This window comes from Daldinia decipiens (genome assembly GCF_022478715.1).
Source record: "Daldinia decipiens strain CBS 113046 unplaced genomic scaffold F4813scaffold_24, whole genome shotgun sequence".
NCBI lineage: Eukaryota > Fungi > Ascomycota > Sordariomycetes > Xylariales > Hypoxylaceae > Daldinia > Daldinia decipiens.
The window spans coordinates 481469-503871 of NW_026054567.1; the positions used below are offsets into that span (position 1 = coordinate 481469).

At 46.9% G+C, this 22403-nt stretch overlaps 7 protein-coding genes across 7 annotated transcripts; 4 read left to right on the forward strand and 3 right to left on the reverse strand.

Moving 5' to 3' along the window:
* Positions 1–1611: 1611 nt before the first annotated feature.
* Positions 1612–3897, forward strand: F4813DRAFT_390976 (heterokaryon incompatibility Het-C; the record flags this gene model as incomplete). The annotated part of the gene is made up of 2 exons (XM_049247091.1): positions 1612–3143; positions 3201–3897. 2 exons carry the CDS (start codon positions 1612–1614, stop codon positions 3895–3897), a joined length of 2229 nt encoding a protein of 742 aa, XP_049098261.1.
* A 409-nt stretch (positions 3898–4306) lies between these two features.
* On the reverse strand, positions 4307–5527 carry F4813DRAFT_390977 (uncharacterized protein; the record flags this gene model as incomplete). Its single annotated transcript, XM_049247092.1, has 1 exon — positions 4307–5527. One exon carries the CDS (start codon positions 5525–5527, stop codon positions 4307–4309), a length of 1221 nt encoding a protein of 406 aa, XP_049098262.1.
* Positions 5528–6545: 1018 nt separating this feature from the next.
* Positions 6546–7233, reverse strand: F4813DRAFT_390978 (uncharacterized protein; the record flags this gene model as incomplete). The annotated part of the gene is made up of 2 exons (XM_049247093.1): positions 6546–6767; positions 6943–7233. 2 exons carry the CDS (start codon positions 7231–7233, stop codon positions 6546–6548), a joined length of 513 nt encoding a protein of 170 aa, XP_049098263.1.
* Positions 7234–9613: 2380 nt separating this feature from the next.
* Positions 9614–10430, forward strand: F4813DRAFT_390979 (uncharacterized protein; the record flags this gene model as incomplete). Its single annotated transcript, XM_049247094.1, has 3 exons — positions 9614–9647; positions 9819–10060; positions 10101–10430. The coding sequence occupies 3 exons, from the start codon at positions 9614–9616 to the stop codon at positions 10428–10430; spliced, it is 606 nt and encodes a 201-aa protein (XP_049098264.1).
* Positions 10431–13210: 2780 nt separating this feature from the next.
* Positions 13211–13444, reverse strand: F4813DRAFT_390980 (uncharacterized protein; the record flags this gene model as incomplete). Its single annotated transcript, XM_049247095.1, has 2 exons — positions 13211–13261; positions 13325–13444. The coding sequence occupies 2 exons, from the start codon at positions 13442–13444 to the stop codon at positions 13211–13213; spliced, it is 171 nt and encodes a 56-aa protein (XP_049098265.1).
* A 1908-nt stretch (positions 13445–15352) lies between these two features.
* On the forward strand, positions 15353–17726 carry F4813DRAFT_397696 (uncharacterized protein). The gene has a single exon (XM_049247966.1). It carries the CDS (start codon positions 15671–15673, stop codon positions 17054–17056), a length of 1386 nt encoding a protein of 461 aa, XP_049098266.1. The 5' UTR covers positions 15353–15670; the 3' UTR covers positions 17057–17726.
* A 1690-nt stretch (positions 17727–19416) lies between these two features.
* F4813DRAFT_397700 (uncharacterized protein) lies at positions 19417–20821 on the forward strand (the record flags this gene model as incomplete). The annotated part of the gene is made up of 1 exon (XM_049247967.1): positions 19417–20821. A coding segment is annotated over one exon (1405 nt), but the record flags the coding sequence as incomplete, so codon positions are not given.
* Positions 20822–22403: the final 1582 nt, after the last annotated feature.

Sequence of the window (22403 nt, forward strand, 5' to 3'; positions counted from 1 at the left end):
TCGAAGATGGAGGGTCGCTAATATGTGACAGCCCCGAACATATAGAGCCATCGGTCGGCACATCAGGTGGGGTCCGCCGAGAGCCTCATCTCCCCCGGCCAATACCAAGACTCGGGGCGGTCATAACTGCGTACTTTATTTTCCACAGATGGCTTATAGTGGCTTATAATGGCTTATAAATGGTTATGTCAACTTTCCTATTTCGTAACTTTCAATCGCTTAGGTTCTATATTGGGTCATATCTATCTATCGATATCTGCCCTAAAATTGCACTTTTCTAACGTAGACTTTGCCTACCTAATATGATTTGAGGGAGTACCTAGGGAGTTGGAGATTTATCATTTATGACAGGTATCTACCATGTCAAGATCACCTTATCACGCCTATCCCTTGCAGAGTTTATCACCTGCCTAATCTCGATCCTGATTTTCAGATTCTGATTTTGCTATCGTCGAGCTTCACTAAGAATCGGCTATGTGTCGTACGCTGCCAGAGAGCGGCCGACGAATGTTATTCAGCTGGACTCGTAGCCAATCTATAAAGTTCAGCACTGGTGTGCTTTAGACGACGCGTGGCGAACTCTCCCGACAATTTACCTATGTACCTAGGTAGTTGACATTTGGATAGCCTTTAATAATTTGTTCTACGTGAGACAAGGCAAGGCCAATAAAGTTTCCGGCCGGTCGATTTCCCGCCAAACAATCCTATAGTCGACGAAAACGTGCCTCGACGGTCTTAAAATTGGACTCATTTCGGATAGATCACCCTACGATACGTCGCTAATAGCCTACGAGTCTTTGCCTAGTAAATTCTATACTTGCGATTTGAAAGTACCCAAGTAGATTAGAAGATTCAACGTATTGCACTACTGTAGATTTTTAACGACGCTCACTACCCGGGAAAATTCAAAATACTTCGTAGTCTCGCACGTTCTCTTAGTTTTCCGTTCTCTTAGTTTAGTATCTAAACTTAGTCCCTTGCGGTTGAGCAGCAACTCTAACTGTCTAGGTACCTATTCTATGAATATAGCCCGATTAGGAAATCTGCCGAGTTGTTACTCCCGCAGTAACGTTGTGTTGTGTTGTGTCCCAAGAGCCTCAGCTAAAGCCATCTTCGGACGTAGGGCTGCACTCGCATGCTCGACGGCTATTAGAGGCCGAGTCGCATTTGCATGTGTCATAAGACACAAGGTTACCTAGGTACCTACCTATAGTACATACAATACCCGTGTACATCAGCTAGCCACTTAGTAACGACCAGTATGACTTCATCGGCGCAGTAGCGGCCATGCCGGTTAAGGGCTACCGAGAACTTGATTGGATGGTAATGCTGCGACTTAAGGCTTAGCTTCCAGGTGAAAGTATCTTTCAGCTCCCGTCGGCACCTCTCCCGAAATCAGTTTCCTACCGCGCTAAGTTTCCTCTAAATTCTTACACCGGTATTGTGCAATATTTTGTGGCAATATTTTGTGCCTATCAGAACTACCCCGCCGTCCCTCCTCTCCAGTTCTTCCGTTCATCGTACGTCTCATCGTCACTCATCTAATCGTCGGAAACATATCTTATTCGTTAAGGAAATCGAGATAATTTCGTCACCAGGCCGGCACGCGCCATGGCTTCATACCATCTCCGCTCAGGCAGCCTGCTGCTTATCATGGCCGTCATCCTGATCGCGATGCCCGGCAGAGCTGCAGCATTCGGCGCCGGTAACATCCCCTCCATCGCCCAGGTAGAAGGTCACAACTGGCGCCATGGCGATATCGAGGATACGCTCAAGACGATCGCTTTCCTCCACGGAAAGAAGTGGACCACGCTAATGGTTCAGCGCACATATTTCGGGAATTGGCTCCGCGACTACTCTCAGGCCATCGACGTCGGGAGCGTGAAAGGAGTCAACGCCGCCACCATCCGCGTTCTTATCTGGGTCCTGTCGTTCCTCGCCAACGGCTACGCTACCGAGGAGTTCGAAGTCACGGAAGAGCGCCTCGGAGTTTACCGTCCGGAAGAACACATCGACAACCCTCTCGGATACGCCGACGGCCTGGACGCCAGGGCTTTCGATAAGCGCCTGAGAGGGCCTGTCCTTCCCGTCGAGACCGAGATCGACCCGCACACCGGCATGAAGAACTACATCGCCAACGAGCAGGGAAATTGGGCAACTAGCGCCGGTTACCTCCGATTTAGCTTCGGCCGAAGTGTTCACTTTGGTAGGCTATACAGCCACGGCTCTCACGGCAAAGGGAAGGAAGAGGATCTATGCGAAGCCTTGAGATGTCTAGGCCAGGCGCTTCACTGCATGGAGGACTTTAGCGCTCACAGCAACTACTGCGAGCTGGCCCTCCGCGAACTCGGCTACCACGAGGTCTTTCCTCATTGCGGATCGAATTCCGAGATCAACCTGCGCGGCAAGCGAGTCTTCCCCTTAGTGACGGGTACCTTTGGCGGCGTCGACTTTCTACACTCCGTACTGGGAGAAGCCAACGACCACTTCACGCAATCCGAGGTCGACCAGCTGGATATTGCCTTGAAGAACTCGGAGCAGCCTTCTGGGCCGTCGGGCGGTAGCGGCGCGCGGGGATTCGGGGGCGGATTCGGCGCGGGCGATTTCATCTCTCTCGTCGGCCAGCTGCCCGGCGTCGGAGGCGGAATGGCTTCGGAGGCGCGCGATCTGAAGAGGATGGCCGACGACCAAGAGAGGCGGAACGAGCAGCAATCGTACTCGGGCACGCGAGCTAACCCGAACATCGTCCCCGGAATGAGCGAGAACTTCGACCCCGTCAAGGTTTCCAAGCAGATTTACCCCATCTTAGAATTCCGCGACAAGATCGTAAAGTCGATCAACAGAGGCATTTCTAAAATCCCCGGTCTGGAGAGCCTCCTCGAGCACATCAGCGAGACGCTCACCGCGTTCGTCCTCGGCCTGCTAGCCCCGTTCGTCAGGCCTATCATAAACGCCGTCACCAAAGCGCTGAAAGACGGCTCTTCCGGCGTCATCAGCGCCAGCGCCAACTCGCAGCTGGAGCCGTGGAAGAATCCTCACTGTACCGACCCAACCCACTCTATGCTTTCTAAAGACCACTTCACAAACGTTCTAAACCCGTGCGCCGGAAGAATCGCCGCGACGATCTTGCAATACGTCGTTCCGTAAGTATACCCTCGAAACTCGTAGGCGATATGTACAACGTGCTAATACATCCCTAGGCGAATTCTCTACGCTTGGGACAATCCTGGCGTGCCGGTAGACGAGGTCGTCAGCGACGTCTTACGCGCTTTCCACCACCCGGCCCTCCGAGACGAGCGCGTCGAGATCCAGCGCGAGATGTTTAATACCGTGCGCAAGTGGGCCGACGAGCATCCGCGCCGTCACGATCTCAATCGCGTGCTAGGCTCCGATTCCGTACGGAACGGTAAGAACCACGTCTTATCGGGGCAGAAGGGCCACTCGCACGGCGGCGGCATCTTCGACGGGGGACTTATGGAGCAGCTGGGCCACGGCAAGCCCTCCGGCTCGCTCTGGTCGCAGTGCGCCACGAGAGATCTCAACGCCATGGGCGCGGGAGAGACGCTGCGTCCGGGATCGGGTTACGGATCCAGCCGTCCGACATCTTCGCATTCTCAAGGACATCCGGCGCCGAGCCCGGGTTACGGCTATTCACCGCACCAGCCTCCTCAGCAGGGTTACGGCGGACAGCCTCAGCATCAAAGCTACGGTCAACAAAATTATCCTCAGCAGGGCTACGGAGCACCGCCTCAGGGCGAAGCCGCCTCGTATTACGGCGCATCACAACCGTCACAGGGTTATCCTGATCAAGGATACGGAGCACCACCCCCGCAAGGATATTCGTCTTACGGACAGCGGCAGTGGGGAGGTGGGTACGGAAACCCTCCCTACCACTAAGGCACGGATGCATCTGAACGACCACGATCAGGGACGGCGTTGGTAGGTACCTAAGGTAGTGATTAGCGAGTTTCCAGACGGAGATTCACAATAATAGATTTTTGAGACGGCAACCTAAGTCTCGCCGGGTTTTCCTAATTGATTTCAACGGCTTCTAATTTCTATGTGTTGTAACTTGAACTGTTCCTGCGCATCTCCAAAATAAAACTAATTGTACTTCATAATACGGTGGAATAACATAAACTTCCAAGCATCTCAATCTGATACGTCCTGGCCTAATATCAACTTCAGTCTACTACTTACCTCTAAGATAATCACCGCGTCGAAATTATAAAGTCCTGCCAAGTAAATATGAGAAACCTGATACCATCCGGGGACTAAAAACGTAGGTAGGCTTTCTATTTTCAAGCTATTTCTCCCTTAGTAAAGGACCTCTCTTAAATGGTTCTACGACTCCAAATTCTAAAGCTGGTGGCAACTCGTCTTGGTTCCAGTAAGCCGTCCCGCGTCTCAACCAGTGCGCGTAGGTCCCCGGCACGTCATCCGAGCCCTCATGATCTCTCCACAGCGATCCCAGCGTATGTTTGAATACCCTTATGATCAAGCCGTGCGCGAGCTTGAATCCGAAGCTCCTCCGCAAACAAGCCTCTAGAATCTCTCGCGCCTGTTTCTGCTCGGCGCTTTCCGCTTCGCCGCGCTTCGGGAGGAGGAGAGACATGAGATGGAACGCCTTCTTTCCATCCCAACCAGTAATTTCGTTGATCAGCTGAGACCCTTCCATATAATCAACGGCGTATATATGCTCCGAAACGTAGCGTGGCCCGTCCCATCCGTCCTCGTCGTCGACTAAGCCCATGACCATCGACGTCGCCTGGCCCTGGGCGATATAGTCGCTCAACATCTTCTGCAGCTCGTCGGTCCCGATAATCTTTCCGTCTTCCTTAATCGTAGCCGAACTTCTCATAAGCGGGACACCCTTGAGCAGCGGGCTGGCATGCATCCCGTCGGTGCTCGTCTTCCCGCCGTCTTCGGCCCAAAGAGCAAGAAATAGCCGGTGACACCTGTCAAAAAAGGCATTTCCCGGGCGCGACGCAAGAAAATAGTTGGCTAAGCCGCCGTTTAGGTTGTATGAGAGTACCTCAAAGGGCGAGTCAGGATTGGCGATAGTTTCGTTCCACAGCCTATCTAGGTCTCCGATCTGCATCAGACCGACGTCCGCATACATGCCGCCGTACCGAAGCAGCAGCGGCCACCGCACGAGATCAGACACGTGCTGCATGGCGTAGCGGCCGCCGATAGTAGACTCGATAAATGCGCGCGGGAACGTGTGCGGATCCGAGACGTCAAGAAAATTAGCCACGTTAGAAAGCGAGCCCGGCGCGCGGTCAAGAACCCGCACCGTCCAGCCGCGCTTCGACAGGCGCCGATGCCAGGCACGCACGTTGCGTTTTGTGTACGGATGCATCATCTCGTAGCCCGCGTGCCAGAAGAACCAGACATTCTTCTCGCTCGAGACGGGCCTCGGGTGCATGATATCATTGTCGAGTTTATCATCGGGTCGCGTGTCTAAGAACTCGCGCGGGACGGCATGGACGCCTCGCGGTAAGGAGTAATCTGGAAAGTCCTTCATCTCGTTTCCGGTTCGCGATCCAGCGTTAGTAGATGTCGTATTTGAAACTATTGGTGTCATCTAAAGAGTTTTATTTCGAGCCTCTATGTTTTGAATCAAACGTCCATGCCGGAATATCTATTATACACATCAGGCAACGAGCGTCTTTAGCCATATTTATATTCGATGGTATAGCCGTCGTCGCATTTAATTCTATCCTCAAGCAGCTAGCCTCTATGATTTATTCGCGAATCTGTAAAATGATAGAAGCGTCGTTGGTTCTGATTGCGATTGACTCAGTATGACCGTCATACACGTGACCTTGCTATAATTAACTATGCATTTCTTACTACCTGACTAAGCAACCTCACCCTGAATATGATTATTAGTGGTGCTTAGGCTTGGTACTTTTTGTTTTCTGCATCAAAATATTACGCGAAGAAACGAGACACGATCAAAAAGTTGAGCGGCTAAAGAAGAAAACAAAATGAGCTTTTGAATCTTCATGGTAGAGATGTGTTCGAATTGCGTAACTACCTCTTCGCGCGCAAAAGGGCGCTGCATATCGATTAATCAAGTAAGTTGAGTATACCGGCATGCGCATCATTGATATTGGGTAATCGAAGACTCGCCTCTATGTGGATGATTATCGATGTACCTATATAGGTCTGCGTATTCACCCTCGTAAATAAAGATATCTAGTATATAAACAAACATTGAGATTTTCATTACGCACGACTTTCATTTCTTAGGTGGCAATGAGGAACTTTCCATAAGACAAGTATAATTGGTTTGAATTGTCTACGTATTTTCCAGTCTGAATAGTCTCCTGGAGTGGGCCGGTGTATTCTTGATTGCTCATGAGTTGTAGATGAATTTTGAGAATCATAAGTTATCTTGCTTTTCGCTCTCTCCCTTCCCCCGTGTATCCAAGCTGGCTAGCTTTTCCTCTCGCCAATACCACAAACCTGCCCAAGTAGCACCTAGACCAACGAAAAATTCTCCAGCTACCACGGCCAGTCCAACTTTGATTGCATCATTAGTCTTGATATAATACCAAAGCTGCATTTGTAAAGCAAGGAATCTCGTCCTGCTCTTTCGGATCGAACGAGCCCGGCCGTATCTTATTGCCAAGGGCAACCATAATGGGCCAGACAGCGCTGCGGACACCATCAGCACCGACGAGAAGAGTGCCGTCGTATACCGAGCCGTCCGCACATGTAACTCTAACACCGCCATCCGTCAGGGCTGGCGGTAGCAACTTTCTTATTCAGCAGCAATTGGTCCTTGTGCTCGAGATGATGATATAAAATTTGGAAGAGCCCCTGCCTATCGAAGAAGAGCTGCCTATAATCGTGTCTGCGATAACCGTTAGGGTTTATCCTGCGGCGTCATGTGTCTCGGGATAGGTACCGCCGTTCCAAATGTCCACTCACATTATAGAGGCTGGAGAGGGTCTTACCGTTCTTATCTCGTATGTACGACCTTCCGTAGAGATCATCACCTTTGAATACCTCGAGAATCTGCTCATAGAATCCTATCTGGTCGAGGATTCGTAGGCCGTTAGGAAATAGACCGACGCTGGCACCTACTTGGGGTGCGATATTCGAGTGAGATTCTAAGAGGGTATTATAGTTTAACCCAAACATCCTCAACGTATTGGCGAGAGCGAGGCCGGCAACGCCGCCGTCGGCGATTATAACTTTGAACTCTCTATCGGGCTTCATGGTGCAACTTGACGTTTAGAGAGCCGGATCATGTCGGCTAGAGTTCGGAAACTGCCCATCGCTGAAACCTACCTAGATATAATATTGGAAATAATTAGGACAACGCACGATCTTTAAGGTTACTAACGAATCAAGTACAACTAATTATGGCCAGATAAAAGCAATTGTGCATTAAGACCTAATCAATAAGGTCCGCCGTACGAAGTACCATATTCGCACCTCGGATGATATACCCCGGTAAGCCGGAAGCCGACTAATATGTTAGCCTCCAGGGTCCGGAGCACCAACTTTGCTATCTTCTTTGTTTAGCCTTGTATTCACTTATATTAGCATTTTGGATCGTTAAATAACCACCAGTATACTTGTCATATCATGTGATAATATCGTAAAGCTTCCCAACCTGAATCATTGCCGAGTATAATTTGGTAATTCAGTTCTTATGAACACGGTTTGGCGATTGGAAGATTTAAGCTGGTTTGATCTACGCTGAAACTAATTTCTTTGGGTCGAGAGGCCTCATAATGTCGAACTGAGATCGTACCCTGATCAACACTATTTGCTTAAAATCAATCATTACAGCGCGGATGAGTTCATTCACAAAAGGGTCTAATTCGCTACTTGGTATTCCCGAAAGGAATTCATGCTAGTGGTTTAGTAAAACTAGCAACAACTAAGTTTTCACGGGATTAAAGGTCAAATTTGATTTCTATCGATGACTTGTGGGTGGTATTAGTGCGTCCCGGGATGGTATTTAATACCTTAAAATTCCGATCATTACTCAAACGACAACTTCAAAATAATTTAGAGTAAATAAATACTAGTCGTGCTGAAACTCCCTTAAATGATAAATGGGAACATTGCCGATATCTCTAAAGCTGTAAACAGACATAGAGCCGTATGATGCAGTCACCAAACCACTTTAATACGCCACGAACCAACACTACGTTATCTAAGGCGCACTATGTAGTTAAACTCCAAATGAATATTCCAGTTTATGTCTTTAAATGCTTGTATCATACATTCGTCCATTAACCTGACCATACCTGCGGACGCTTATCTTCTCGGACTCGGACAATGAAGGAATAAGTCAAACCACCCTTACTGGGGCCACCCTAGTGGGGGCCACCCATTTCCCATACAAAATCAACGATTTCGCATATCTGTATTTAATTCAAGAAAATAGATAAAATTATACGGTCTTTAATTTTGAGTACGGTATTGACTTTTACCAGGTATAAAATTTTGAAAAAATGGCAGGGCTAATATTTGTGGTAAAATGAATATAAGAGTATACATTAACAATTACATATATAAATTTATATGTAAAGCTGTTAAGGGATATTATTGCGTATAATTTTACCAATTAATATGGTATAAATGTAAAATTTGTATTGTTAAATAAGGGACGTTTTAATACAACTTTAAAATCTAAGGCCAGTTATATAACTTATTTATCTGAGAAGTTATAAGCGTTTATAAGGTTTTATGGTAATTTGATGAAATTCCCATATAAAATTAAAATTTTAAAAATTTTAAAAATAACATTAAAAATACACTTTACTATTTTATTATTAAAATATTAGATTTTAAATATGATAAAATGTATATAAGTTATTATAATGATCGAAAAGTAAAATATAAGAGATTGTATATTTTTATCTATTTTTTTTGAATTAATTATAGACATGCGAAGTTGTTGATTTTGTATGGGAAATGGGTGGCCCCCACTAGGGTGGCCCCAGTAAGGGTGGTTTGACTTATCCGAACACCTTATCTCCGCCGAAGAATACAGCGTAGTGTGTATGAAGATTCAGTGATGTTGATTTTAGTCCCGGAATCTGGACATTATGATTAAAAGTAGTGAATATATTAAGAAGTGAATTTAGCCTGCAATATACTGAGAATTTAAGCTGTCATCTCAGCATCATCCCGATAGGCAGATGCGGCCCAAACCAAATCAGCATTCCACACCATACGGCATCACGACATGCTTGCAATATAAAATATGACGCGGCGATCTCCGGGGAGCCATTAATAACAAATCACTAAATAGCATTAGCCTTTTAGAAGGGGTAAATACCACACACCTTACCCCTTAGTAGGCAACTGGAGTACGAAAGCACCAGTTTACCCTTAATAAATGGGAAGCTCGGGCGTAACATGGCTCGTAAATACTCAGACGTGATGTTGAAAGATGCGCGTGAGGTACCAGTTCTCAGTTAACGGACTTTATACATTAGGTAGTTTAAATTATCTCCACCTCAACATTAAGATATGTCTGGTACGAATCAACATATCCCCAGGCTTGTCCACTTCATCATATCAGTTACAAACGTAGATCTAGTTATTTCAACTTAACATCAAGCAGTAGTAACTCATGATGGCTTCCAATAAGACCATCATTCTAGTCACCGGTAGGTCACTCGATATAAGAACACCAATAAGAGACCGATCTTAGTTTAGGGGCTAGCAGCGGGATCGGTTACGAAACTGTTGCTGCTTTAGAAAATACGTCGGCCGATTTTCACATCCTACTCGGCAGCCGCTCCGTAGAGAAGGGTTAAAAGGCTTTAAATAAGTTACAGTCGATTCGCAAGAACTCTTAAAGGGTCCAATATCCGTGATTCAAATCGACGTGACGGACCAAAAATCTATCGGCGCGGCTAGACAGCAAATCGAAATTCAGTTTGGAAAGCTGGATGTGCTGATGAACAACGCCGGCGTTCTGATTGCCAATCGACCAAATAACTGCTCTTCGTGGGACTTTGGAGACCAATCTCTTTGGCCAGGTGATGGTGACAGAAGCACTAGAGCCACTCTTGAAGAAGTCTGCGAATCCATACATAATTTACGTATCTTCGGAACAGGGCTCAGCGACCTCTCGACTGGACCCGGAATACGAACACCGAAGCGTCCGCGGGGACTCTTACCGCATATCCAAGGCGGCGCTTAATATGTTGGCGGCTTGCCACCGATTCAACTTTGCCGAGTGGGGTTGCAAGGTTCTCGCCTTCAACCCTGGCTGGTGCGTCACTAACTTGATCCGAGAGAAGGGCCGCGAGATGCGTCTCAAAGGGGGTGCTAGAGGCCCCAAGGAGCCAGCCGCAGCTCGGGCGGATATCGTCCTAGGGAAGAGGGATGCTGACATCGAGAAGAACGGGATAGTGGATCTTGACGGGGGTGTTTTGCCCTGGTAGGCGGTCTGTAACCCTATTGAGCAGACTTGAGTTGGTAGTCGGGAAGTTATTTGGTCTAGATAGAGTAGCTAAGCTGTTGTTAGATGGCGACTTATAGGCCGGTTATGAATGCCTCCATTGCGGGTTACGATTACGAGCGGCGTCGTAGTATGATCGCCTGCCTGGGATACTCTTTCCTTTCTTAAATTGCGGATTGGCGAATGGAAAATATGAGTTTGATATTGGTTCCGTCGTTACATATCATTGTTGTATCTTCTATCATTCTATTTACAATTATGCTACAATCTTACATAGAACCCTACTATATTCTAGATATCTCTTTGGATTGATGTGAAGGCGTGGTCCATGTAATCAAACTGATGATGATGATGATAACGTCGATGTCTATTGGTGGCTATAAGCTAAGTAGCAATTTAGACGTCTAGAGTACCTCCTTCGAGGGAAACAGTGCTGGAGTTTCGCCTGACACGGGGGATCCTCCACTTCCTATCCCCAGCCCCTATCTGGTTGGCGCCAGGGCCAGGGCCAGGTAGCCGACTTTGATCAGGAGAAAAACCGTCGAAAGGCCTTCTTATAACGAGATGGGAACACCCTCAGCGGCCGGCGGTGCCTAAGGAAAAACCCGAGTCGTACCATTCGGCCGACCACAGTGGAATTCGAACGCACTCGCGTTGCGGTACAGTAATTAAACTACATTATACGGGAAGTCAGAAGGGGTTGAAGTGAAGGTGCCGATGCAAGGATTAATCGGAAGTCTAATCCTGTTATGTAGTTTAAACACCAAGTTTCAATCGCTGTATCTTTCATGACAACTTCCCAATCACCCATGCGCACCCTCCTAGCCGCCGATCTCGTAATGCCATTCAAGCAAGCCCAATGCCTCTCGTTTCGGTTTGGTGTGGCCCCTGCCTTTACCATCTAACTTTGTTACGCGTATCAAGTCTTTTGCAGTAGTCGAGCGAATTTTTGAACTTTATCAGCCGTGCTCCTTCGATACCTACAAGTTCTAATGGGAATAAACAGCTGTTGAAAGGGTTACTTTTAAGTATAGTACATGGTATCTTGTCATTGAATGTATATAAGAAGGACCCCTCATTCATACAGTTGATTTATCTCTAACCAGAATCGAATGCAGCCCACCCGACAGCATACACAGCAGTCTACGAAGCACTAGGCAGCTCATGCAACGAAGAAGTCGGTAAGAACTTTTTATTTCTGGAAATCGTACCGAGAGATTCTCATTTAATATGGATTGGGCTTCAACTTCATTCGTTGTCCTCTCCAGCGACCTACCTTGGAACGACGAAGACGAACGTGTCAATCATTTTGTAGGTAACCTCTTCGTCCCTTGGTCTTGCAAAGTAGCGGAGTAGTCGGCTAACCTTTTAGTCCATCGCGCAGAACCTGCCATGCGAACACGGCCTCAAAGACGCAGACAAATGTCTTTGGGAAGTCGTAGAACAATTGAACGCACTAGACGGGGCCCAATTGAAGTAAAACATCTGCACATCGATTTCGGATCGATGTTTCACAGAAGTTCCGATATTTCATGCCGAGTTAAGCGAAACGGTTCTGGTCAAACTGGCAAAGATGATATTCATCGACAAGTCTCATACTCTATTTAACATGACTCGGATGTAAGTATTGCAATTAGCTGAAGATAGACTTCCTCGACACGCTATAAAGAGGAGCCGCGGACAAGCTGAAAGTCTCCCATCTCTGCCACAGCTCGTACTATAACAACTCTTACCGCAACAGCCCGGGCCATGTAGTCCTGGAATTTGAAGAGGACATCAACTTGAGAAACAAGTGCAAGAACAGCGTTATTTCTAAAGGCCTAGTTTCTAAGCACTGCGAAAGATCATAGCCTGCTTTGCATGTGATAATTGGTCCGGCTACCGTCATTATTACAGAACGTCAAGCCTTGGCTGTTAGGATTCTAGATGAGACATCTGCAGCAAAGAACATGCTCAATATGTATCGCCGCAGGCTTATGTAGTTGGGTTAATTATACTTCCTTATAAAATGCCGAAGTTGTTTCTATGCTGTTTGGTTCCACCTCGTGACATATCGTATGGTATGTAGGATCTAGAAAGTCCAACCCAGAACATCATCGCGATATTGAAATTCGTGATCTAGCTCCCTATACAACAAAGAATGCACATGAACTAATGGGTACTAGATTGTTTTGCTGTGGTTTAATGTGCCATTCTGGCCACGGGCCCGTTTTTAAATGGTCCATATCTTCTTCGTCTTCTCTTTAAAGCGTTGGAGTTCTTCGACCCGGGGCCTCACTTATGTTTGGCAGTCTTTACGATTGAAATGATGTAGGCAACTTTGATAAGTACTTTAATACAGCATACAGCTCACCGACCGTATCTTAGCACTCTACCTCACGATAGCATCTCCATCACCACGTAAAACGATAGATCGGACGACTCGTAAATAAAGCTTGGTGTAAACAATTAAAACGGCACATATTCCTGACCCCTGTATCTACATACGAGCGGTATGAACAGCTTAATGATTTATCTTTAAGGATTCAAAATGAAAAGAATGCTCATAAATTATCGATGGTTGGTCATTAAATCGGTCTAACTTCAAAGTCCCTCTCCTAGGTGAATTATCCGGTTCGACGAAGCGTCGTACGCGAGGTTGAATCGAGGTCCGACAATCTCCTGGGCGGTAAATCCCATGAACCAGAGCGTGTATTGCTACAGAGGAGCCAGGTGCTTGTTACCTTTGCTGTTTAACAGATGCGGCTTGAACGGGTCATTGTTCTAGGCTTGCTGCGGAGCGAGCTCGTCTTGCTGCGTCCACGTGGAGTCCATCTGGGCGCTAGGAATTAGCGCTTGTATCTGTTGAGCTGTTAAAGGGGGTCTATTGCGGTGAACGAAGTCGTGGGCCGACTTTAGGATGGCTGGTAGCGCGGGCTGATCATCTGCAACTTTTTGCATATCATTCGGGACGTGGAAATTTTCTTGTGTTTGCTGGTTTCTTTGTCGAGGAGGCATGTTGAAGTTGACGCGTAGAATTCGGATCTATGATTCGAGCTGCTTGTATGATGAATAGAAAGTAGGATTCTAGTAGGATTTTGGTATCGTAGAGAGTTACAAGCCCCCTCCCTTCTCGTCGAAACCTGTGATGATGGAATATGGGATGTTCGCCTGTAAATTTTATGTGTATGGTAAGAGGACTGTTTGATTTATTTCTGTATGTTATCTAGCTTAAGAGGCGAACGACTGCTCGAGGGGTAAAATGTTGTGGTTTCTTGGTGATGGTTTATGCGCTGCAGGTATTCGTTTAGGGATAACGCCCTATGCCATGCAATGATCGAGCCCTGTACTTGAACCAAATACTTAAGAGTCTCATACTTAATAGCCCCAAACGAGTATGATATGTGATTCTCGCTTCGTAATACCTGAATCTGCTTACAACTTTCATGTTTATTCCTTGTCTGCAGCCTGATCCTAAGTGTGGCGTATAAAACAATTCCAAAGTAAACAGAATGTATAAACTGTCCTCCTTAAGCTACTGAACCGGAGTTGGTATCTCCTACAAAGTATGGCTTTACCACTTCAACAGCTAGAACCTCGCCAAAGGCCCCAAGCAGCTAATCATAGCACTATACTCTGAATGAAATAAAGGGTCCTGCTGACCACGTCGAGTGACATAAAATGGGATAATGGAATAAACAGAACGGATAGAAAGCCTTCTAAACGATACTTACTTTTGTGAAGTCAACGAAAGTATGGATATTACATCATAAACTTGCTAGTATTACACTGATTACAGACCGATTTCTACTATAGCTCCGCGGTCAAGGTTGGGAGAAAAAGGGGGTGTCAACCCTGCAATCTCCGAAAAACATAGTCTTACTGACACTACGCTGGGACTTGGAAATCTAACTGAGATGGGTTATGCTGAACGATACGACGAGTCGGTTTGCCAATCTGTATGAACCAATGAAGAGGTACACATTCTACGCCGAGATACTAGATGCTGTGTACTGTATATGGAAATATTTCCTTTACCACTGCGGTTCTCTTTCTAACAAGTAAAGACTTGGTATGTAACTAACTCAAACTGGATATCCTTCACGTACTGTACTTATAAGATGTTATAGGAATACGGGGAGGTGGTAATACTTTGGAAGCGATAGCATGCGCAGCAATAAAGAAGCTGAAATTCACTGACCGTTAGACTCACGCATCTGGGTGCACTGGCTTTAGGCTAGGGGTCTTGATACATTCCAAATTCCAAACACCCGGCATAAGAATCAGGTACAAAGTGTTTGGAATGCTGTTGAAGTGAGTGGTCAAGGGACTGCACATAGTACGTGGTATTTGGTATGGATTGTATGAGAAGAAACTCCCTACTCATTCATACAGTTAATAGACCAAGTCAATATACAACATACAGCTCATATACCGCATCTTTCAGCAAATGCCTCACAGGTTCATTTCATTAACTACCACGCTCTATCGGGAGGGAACTAAACAGCATGGAAACAACCTCGCTAAACTGTAACCTAACTACAAGAGCTTACAGCTATACGTACCAAACATATCCTTTACCATAGATGTCACATCGAGAACGCTAGTCACGCCGTAAATTCTAACAAGTTGAACATATTATCTACTTCTGCTTTGCCAGAAGACCACCGCCACCGCCATTCCTAAGGTATGACGGATGGTTGACCGAGATCAACAACGACAATAGCATTAAATTAATATACCAGCTATCGACCTGCACGCTCATATGGTAAGGCAGTAGTATCTACCCAAGTGAGGTTAGGTGGCATATTCGAGATATCATATGTATTGTACGGTGTGTTATGTACCCCTATTCATCACATAAGGTATAATAGAGGACGTTGTGTTATGCTTTAATTTGTGTCATGGTTGCTAGCCCAGAAATGTGAGCTAAACTGCAGTTGTTAAAGTGTCTGCTTGGTGGTTCGTAGGTACATATAAATATGCACAATAGCTAAGCAGAGTGCCTAAAGGGGGTTGGCTTGCAGGTAGGGTTAGGTAGGCTATCACACAACACGTCGTCGTCAAAATAAACCAACCCACCTCCGCGCACAATACGAATTTTAATTTCCCCTTCAACATCCTTTCGCCAACTACGCATACCATCACACTCGCACTACGCAGCCATCAAATTCCATCACATCCATCACACAGATCTCTATCAAACCATTAACCATCAATTTCCTGTCGTCGCCATTAATCAAAATGTCGAGCAGCAGCAATCCCAACCAGACCAGCGGCAATCAGCCCAACCCATTCTTCACGCATCCACAGCCAAGCAATGCCGGCAATGCCGTCGGCAACAACCAATCCCAACAGCCTTCGTTCACATTCGGAGGTGGGAATAACAACAAAACCGGTGTATTTAACTTTACCGGCTCTAACCAAGCAGGGCCGGGCGCCGATCAAGTGGCCCCGCGGAACAGTCGTTTTACCGCAGAGGAACGACGTGAACACTGGCAGAACAAAAACCCTCGGTACCAGTCGGGGTTTACTACTGCTATCGATGTAACCCCAGAAGGCCTGGTGAACAAGAAAACCAAAAGAGTTGAGGAAAACTCTATCCTAATCCAACCAGCCGATCCTAAGAAAGGCAACAATCAAGAAATATGGAGCGGGTATTTCACTAGGACCAGCGGTCTCAAAACAATAGCAAATCGTTACATATCCACTCACTCACCAGATACCAAAACCCTGGCGTTGTTTATAACGCAGCCCAAGCCAGATCCTGCCCAGATCATGGCAGAACACGTCGGCCTCAGGCTGCTACCATTCAAAAACGATATCGTCCTAACAGGCCAAAAACGAAAGGCGGACGATCGCATCCTTTGCGCAAACTGCCATAAGGATACTCACGTTCTCGCGGATTGCGTGTGGCCAATTCATAAAAGATGGGGCGACATCTTCGGCTGCCCAATTTGCAACACGAAGGAGCACCGCTTCGATCTTTGTCACAACCAGTCCAGCCTGAACGACTGGGACAGGTTCAAGTTTCTCGTGCTCAGGCGAGCGGGCAAGTGCATGATACGCTCCGACTGCAAAGTCTACAACCTAGCTTTGCAATTTATCCGGGAGGGCAAAGTCAACCCTGCCGAACTAGTCATGCCGTGGACGCGCCCCGGCGCCGTGGTTCTGTTTAACCAACCAGAAGCCATTGCCACACTTGAGGCCTGGGACTACCAGAACCCACAAGCTCAAGTAATCGTCGATCCTAACAGCGCTCCCGCCGCCCTCAGCGGGCTCGCAGCCACGACCGGCGGCGACTTTAGTGCCTTTAGTGCCGCATCAAGGCAGGCCGAAAAAGAGTATAAAGCGCAAGCAAGGCAGTATCTCCAGGCTGCTCAATTTGGGGCACCGTCTCAAGCTGGATGGTCAACTCAACCCCCTTTCCCGCAACCTCAGGCTACCATTCCGCAGCCTCAGGCTCCCGTTCCGCAGCCTCAGGCTCCCGTTCCGCAGCAGCAGGATTCTCGTCCTCCACGGAAGGTGGCAAAGGCCAAAGGACACAATCCGTCGTCAGTCACGCAACGTCAAAAGGCTTCGTTAGACGTCACTATGGCAGATGATACGAATGCAAGAGTATCGCCATAGGTCAGGTCAAACCCGGCCTGAACTATCACCTACCATTCTCATCACTCTTTTTCTTCTCTGGTTTGTTAGCCGCAAACCAATGTAAATGTGATGTGGCAATATAGCCACCATCAAGTAGTAAGTATAATATAATATGAAGATAATGATAATGAAGCCATAACCTAACCTATATCCTGGTTTCACGTCTCGCCCAATCTGTGGCATAGGCACCAGTCGGTTCGACTCCGGCATTTTACTAACTTTTCGTGGCATGTCCACAGAGACACTTGCCATCAAGACAAACCCCGTCACTGGCAGTGGTCTAAGCTAATTTACCATTTACCCCAACAGTTTCTTTCGTTGCTAAAGAGGTGGCAGCACATTACGGCCCGTGTCCGTAGAAAGACAGGAGTGTAACCGTTGCGGCTCGTGTTCGCAGATAGTTCTACCGGAATCACCGGCGAGAACTATGAAGCCTACTATAGGCGGCGCGTCTTCATAGTAGATAGATCAATATAGCAAGTTCCTGTCCCCTATATGTGCCATGGCCTTGCCAACTCTGTAATCGTGACTCGTAAGCCGTAGTAAGGATATAGATTTTGTGACCCCAGTTAGTAAGGTGGTGTCACACAACTAATACGTACTAAATAGGCGATATATGAGGTCTAATTGATGATATTCATGATGATCTGATTGATCGAGGTAAAATCGTGGGAACGTGTGTTACACCGCTATTTTTCATGAGACTAGGGATTTTCAGGTCACCTGACATGGCTGACTAATCTGACAGGTGGTTGAAAGTTCGGCGTGGGGTCACAAAATAACACTTGCAGTAGTATGTAAAGGTCACAGAATCTCTACCTTTCCTTACTTGCCCAAATCTTCATTATGTACGTATAAGCTGCCATGGTATAGATTTGTCAGTTAAGTCAACAGCATATTTTGTGACCCCAGTTGGTAAGGTAATTAGAGGTTGTGGGGCTGGGTCACAAATCAATCACGGCCAGTACCTATGCGAAGGTCACAAAATCATCGACCCCTTTCAATGTCCCAAACCAGTCTCTTCCTACTTCCTAATACCCTTCCTAATCCATCCGACGCAAATCTTCAATTATTGCGCGCATAAGCTACAGCATAACTGTGCGTGCTTAAGATATTTTATGACCTTAATCGGCAACGTGATTGATGGAGAGTTTATGATATAGGTTACACAACTATACATATGTACTTATGTAGGGGTTATAAAGTTTCTGCTCTGAGGCATGAATTCTGTAACCTAAGTTGTTATGATGGTTGAAGATTTTGTGTAGGGGGTCACAAAATAATACATACATACATACGTTAGGGTTACAAATTTTCTGCTCTTAGGCATAGATTCTGTGACCCAAGTCGCTATGGTGGTTGGACGTTTTGTATATAAGGTCAAATACATATCTACCCTACCTATATAAGGGGTCACACAGTTTCTGCTTAGGTATGTCGAGACTTTATTCTCCGGCCGTGGCTCGTCAGTTCTAAAGGGGCTCCAACATACGATTTGAGTTGGAATCCAGCTTCTCAGATAATAATAGCATGTGGCTACCTGCGCCCAGGTTTGGACTCTCTCCATGGCCTTTGCATATTATTCATTGAGGTAGGTCGATGTCCTTGAGATCTCTTTCGTTCTGCGATGGCGTCGGGTTTAGTCGGTAGGGTCTCCATGCGAATTCTTCGAATTTCTTTTGTTTCGGGATTTCGGTTTTGGGAGGCATGATGTAGTGACGCAACAGCTTTGTCGCTCTAGGTTGTGGTAGGGTGACTATGAGAATGATACAAGCTATTATATCTATGGTACTCTACCGTTTGGTTGATATTAGATATTATAGCGAGAACTGCGTCTGAAGTTATGAACCTACCAGTCTTACAAGCCTTAAATTCTATGACCTGAGTTATTATAGTGGTTGAAGGTTTTGTGTATGCTGTCACAAATCAATACATACATAGGTACTTATATTAGGGTCAGAAAGTCTCTGCTCGTAGGCATAAATTCTGTGACCCAAATTATTATGGTGGTTAAAGGTTTTCTGTATGGGGTCACAAAACAATACATACTGCGATGAATCAAAGTCACAAAGTCTCTACTCCTCTCTAAGTTATCGTTGGATATCTTGGTGACACGTATACTTCCCGATAAGTTCTCGCTACCAACACAACAGGCCAAAAACAACCCAATTACAAAACTACCAACAACTTGATACCACATACCATCAAAAATAAACCATCAACCACCCACTTTGAAACCCTCAACTACTTGATGCAGCTTGACAGCATTAAGCTTTACGACATCCAATCCAACCATACATCATATTAGGCTCTCTGTTCTACCACGTCCACCAAGGCACCATGGATTCCGACAAGATCAAACCTGTCATCAGCGCACAGATTCCCGTCGTGAGCAAACTCTCAAAACGAATGGTCGACAAGATAGACGACGACGCCAGCTTCGACGAACTATTCGGGTTGGTCATAGAGATGGCCAAAGAGTGGCAAGAACAAGACGTCATCCCGTCTAGCAAAGCTATCGGGCTTTTCGAAGAAAAGGGGACTTCCGAATATAAAAACCTCCGAGTTCTGTTCCATACCATACACAGAAAGGTCCTAAGGTCGTTATTGCTGGGCACGCTGCCGTACGATCTCTACGATAGGGATTTACCCAACTGGGAGTGCGTGTACGACTCTCACGGTGCTGGAGCCTACCTGATAGGGATCTCTATCGACGAGAAGCGCGGCGAATTTTTGACCCGCGACGAGATCGAAGTGGTGATCGGCCACATGAGAGAGTACAAGGCCGGCTGCGAAGCTTGGATAAAGATCAAATATTCGTTTGATCAGGAAGGCCTAACGGACGAGGAAGAGTGGCATCTAAAAAGGGCCTTGGCCATCGACAACACGGTCCTCCCCGAAGATCAGGAATGGCACAGCGAAGACGAGGAAAGATACGTCGCGCCGAAATGCATGTCAGGTCGTAAGGGTACCAAGAACATTGAAGAACTGATAGAGATGCTCGGCAGGCGCGTGAATCCCGACTTTGACGGAAACGTGCGTCAGCTTTCGAGCCCGGTATACATCGGCTGCGGAATGGGGGTACCCAAGAGGATGCTCCAGCACGACCCTGATTTTAACAGTTTGGACACGTCATCTCACGCCCTCAGGCTGCTAATCTCATGCGCTCGCTATTCGGGGCTCAACGTCCTCGTACACGGGGTTCCCATCGTCATGGTTTGGGAAGAGACCCAAATTTCCTTGGCTGAGGTTTTAGTAACGGTGTTGGCACAATCGCTGATCTCTCTGAACGGACTTAACGTCATTCAGCCAGGTACCAACACGACCCGGGAAAAGAAGACGGCCGTCTACGACGAGATGCAGAAGCACGTCTGGGTTAAGCGGCCTTGGTTCACAGAGAACATGAAGAAGTCGATAGAAGTCAGAAATAACAGAGATATCTACAAGGCGACTTTGGAGACCATCAAGAACGAATACATGACCAACGAGGAGTTGAGGGATGCCGTCAAGAAACTTCGCGAGCTATCCCGCAACACCCAGCGGCTTTCGCACATGCTTGCCGATGCTAAAGAGAAGGCTAACACGCGAATAGAGCACGCCAAGGCTCATCTTGCTAGGCTCGAAGACCTTGCAAGTTTGACAACTGGTATGTTCCCCAGCTTGAAATTCGACGACAAAGGAAACGAAGACGGCAACGGCGACGGCGAGGAAGATGAAGGTAACATCGATAACGAGGGAAATTAAACCAACGTCCACTGGAGATGTCAACTGGAGATGTCAACTCGGGCTTTTCTCTTCATGATCATTCGGGACTCTAGCTCTGTTTCGCTCGGGAAGTACTCTTGAACTTTAGAGCGCCACTAACGTGGACGTGTTGTTAGAAGCAGCATTTTCGTTCGACACACGCCCGACGATGGCGCGGGAACATGGTCCCTATACAGCGTGTCGACTTGAAAGCCTCTCCGCGCTTCATATCATCTTTGCCGCGGATAGCTAAGGGCCAAGACGAGCGTGCCGAATTTTTCGCGATTTACTAAGCTTTGATCTGCCCGGCGGGCCAGCAGCTCTATATTGCGCTGTTTTCAGAAAGCATTCGACGGAAAGGAGTGAGCATTGTTAGAATTGGTAGATTCTATACGGCATGGAAGCGACGTTATATGTATCTAGCTAGATAGCATACAACACAATAAACGTAAACGTTCTCATCATCATCGTATTCGGCATGGAATATAGAGTGAAGCAAATAGGACCTTTTCGCTAGTATAGTAGATAGACCCCTGTAGATACCCCTACCCACTTATACCCTGACAGGTATAAAGTCGATGAGAGGACTGTCGATGGGCTTTCTGCTAAGGAGGGCTTACCTGGATAGTCACCTGTAGTATCGCATTAGAGTCTTCCCGCAACTCCTGACTAAATAGAAGAATAACCCTTCTGTGGGATTTACATGTAAGGTAAGACTCTACGTATACATCGCGCATTGATTGTGATATTGCTGTCGTTGTTATTGTTGCTATTGATGGATACTGGTCATCATGTCCCCGTTGATATAGCTGTCGCTCATGAGCCATACCTATTATGATGTCGCTGTCGCTGCTGTTGTCATTGTAATGGGTAGGGTTTATGAGTGACAATGTCTCTGTCGCTATTAAGCCATATATCCTACGATATACCTAGGTAGTAATGAACAACCATTCGAAATACCCCGAAAACCAATAACCGAGATTGTAACGTAAAAAGGCAACCAAAATGACAAACAACCCCCTCGAACCCGACAGGCAGCCCTGTCGCGCCTGTGAACAATCGGTTGACCACCAGTACAACTCCGGCCCGAGCGCGACCTGCATGAGCGAAAGCCACAGCACCGAGAAGCACCGCTGTGGACATGTTAAAGACAGCGGCATGTTGCTGGCGGTGCAACTGTAGTCCGAGTGCAACGTTCATCGGTGAAAGCCGTACAACGCCGAGAGATGCGGTGGATGAGCGGGATGAGCGAGGGAGGAAAGATGGACTGGATAGACATGGACCTCCGGGCATTACCGGCCCAATTAGCACATCCGGATTGCCGCTGTGTCCCGAGCATGTCGGCACTTTGCCATAGGCTTCGTTAAACATTGCTAACCCATACTGCGCCTTATATTACAATAAACTAAATAAGTAATTAACCGTAAAAATTTAATAATTTCGATTAACCCTGCCAACCCGGTCAACCCAGCCAACCCGACGAACCCGGTTAGGGTTAGGGTTAGGGTTAGGGTTAGGGTTAGGGTTAGGGTTAGGGTTAGGGTTAGGGTTAGGGTTAGGGTTAGGGTTAGGGTTAGGGTTA

What these genes read in the sequence shown, in the direction of transcription:
- F4813DRAFT_397696 (XM_049247966.1), top strand. Translation starts at nt 15,671, where the DNA reads ATGTCGAGCAGCAGCAATCCCAACCAGACCAGCGGCAATCAGCCCAAC.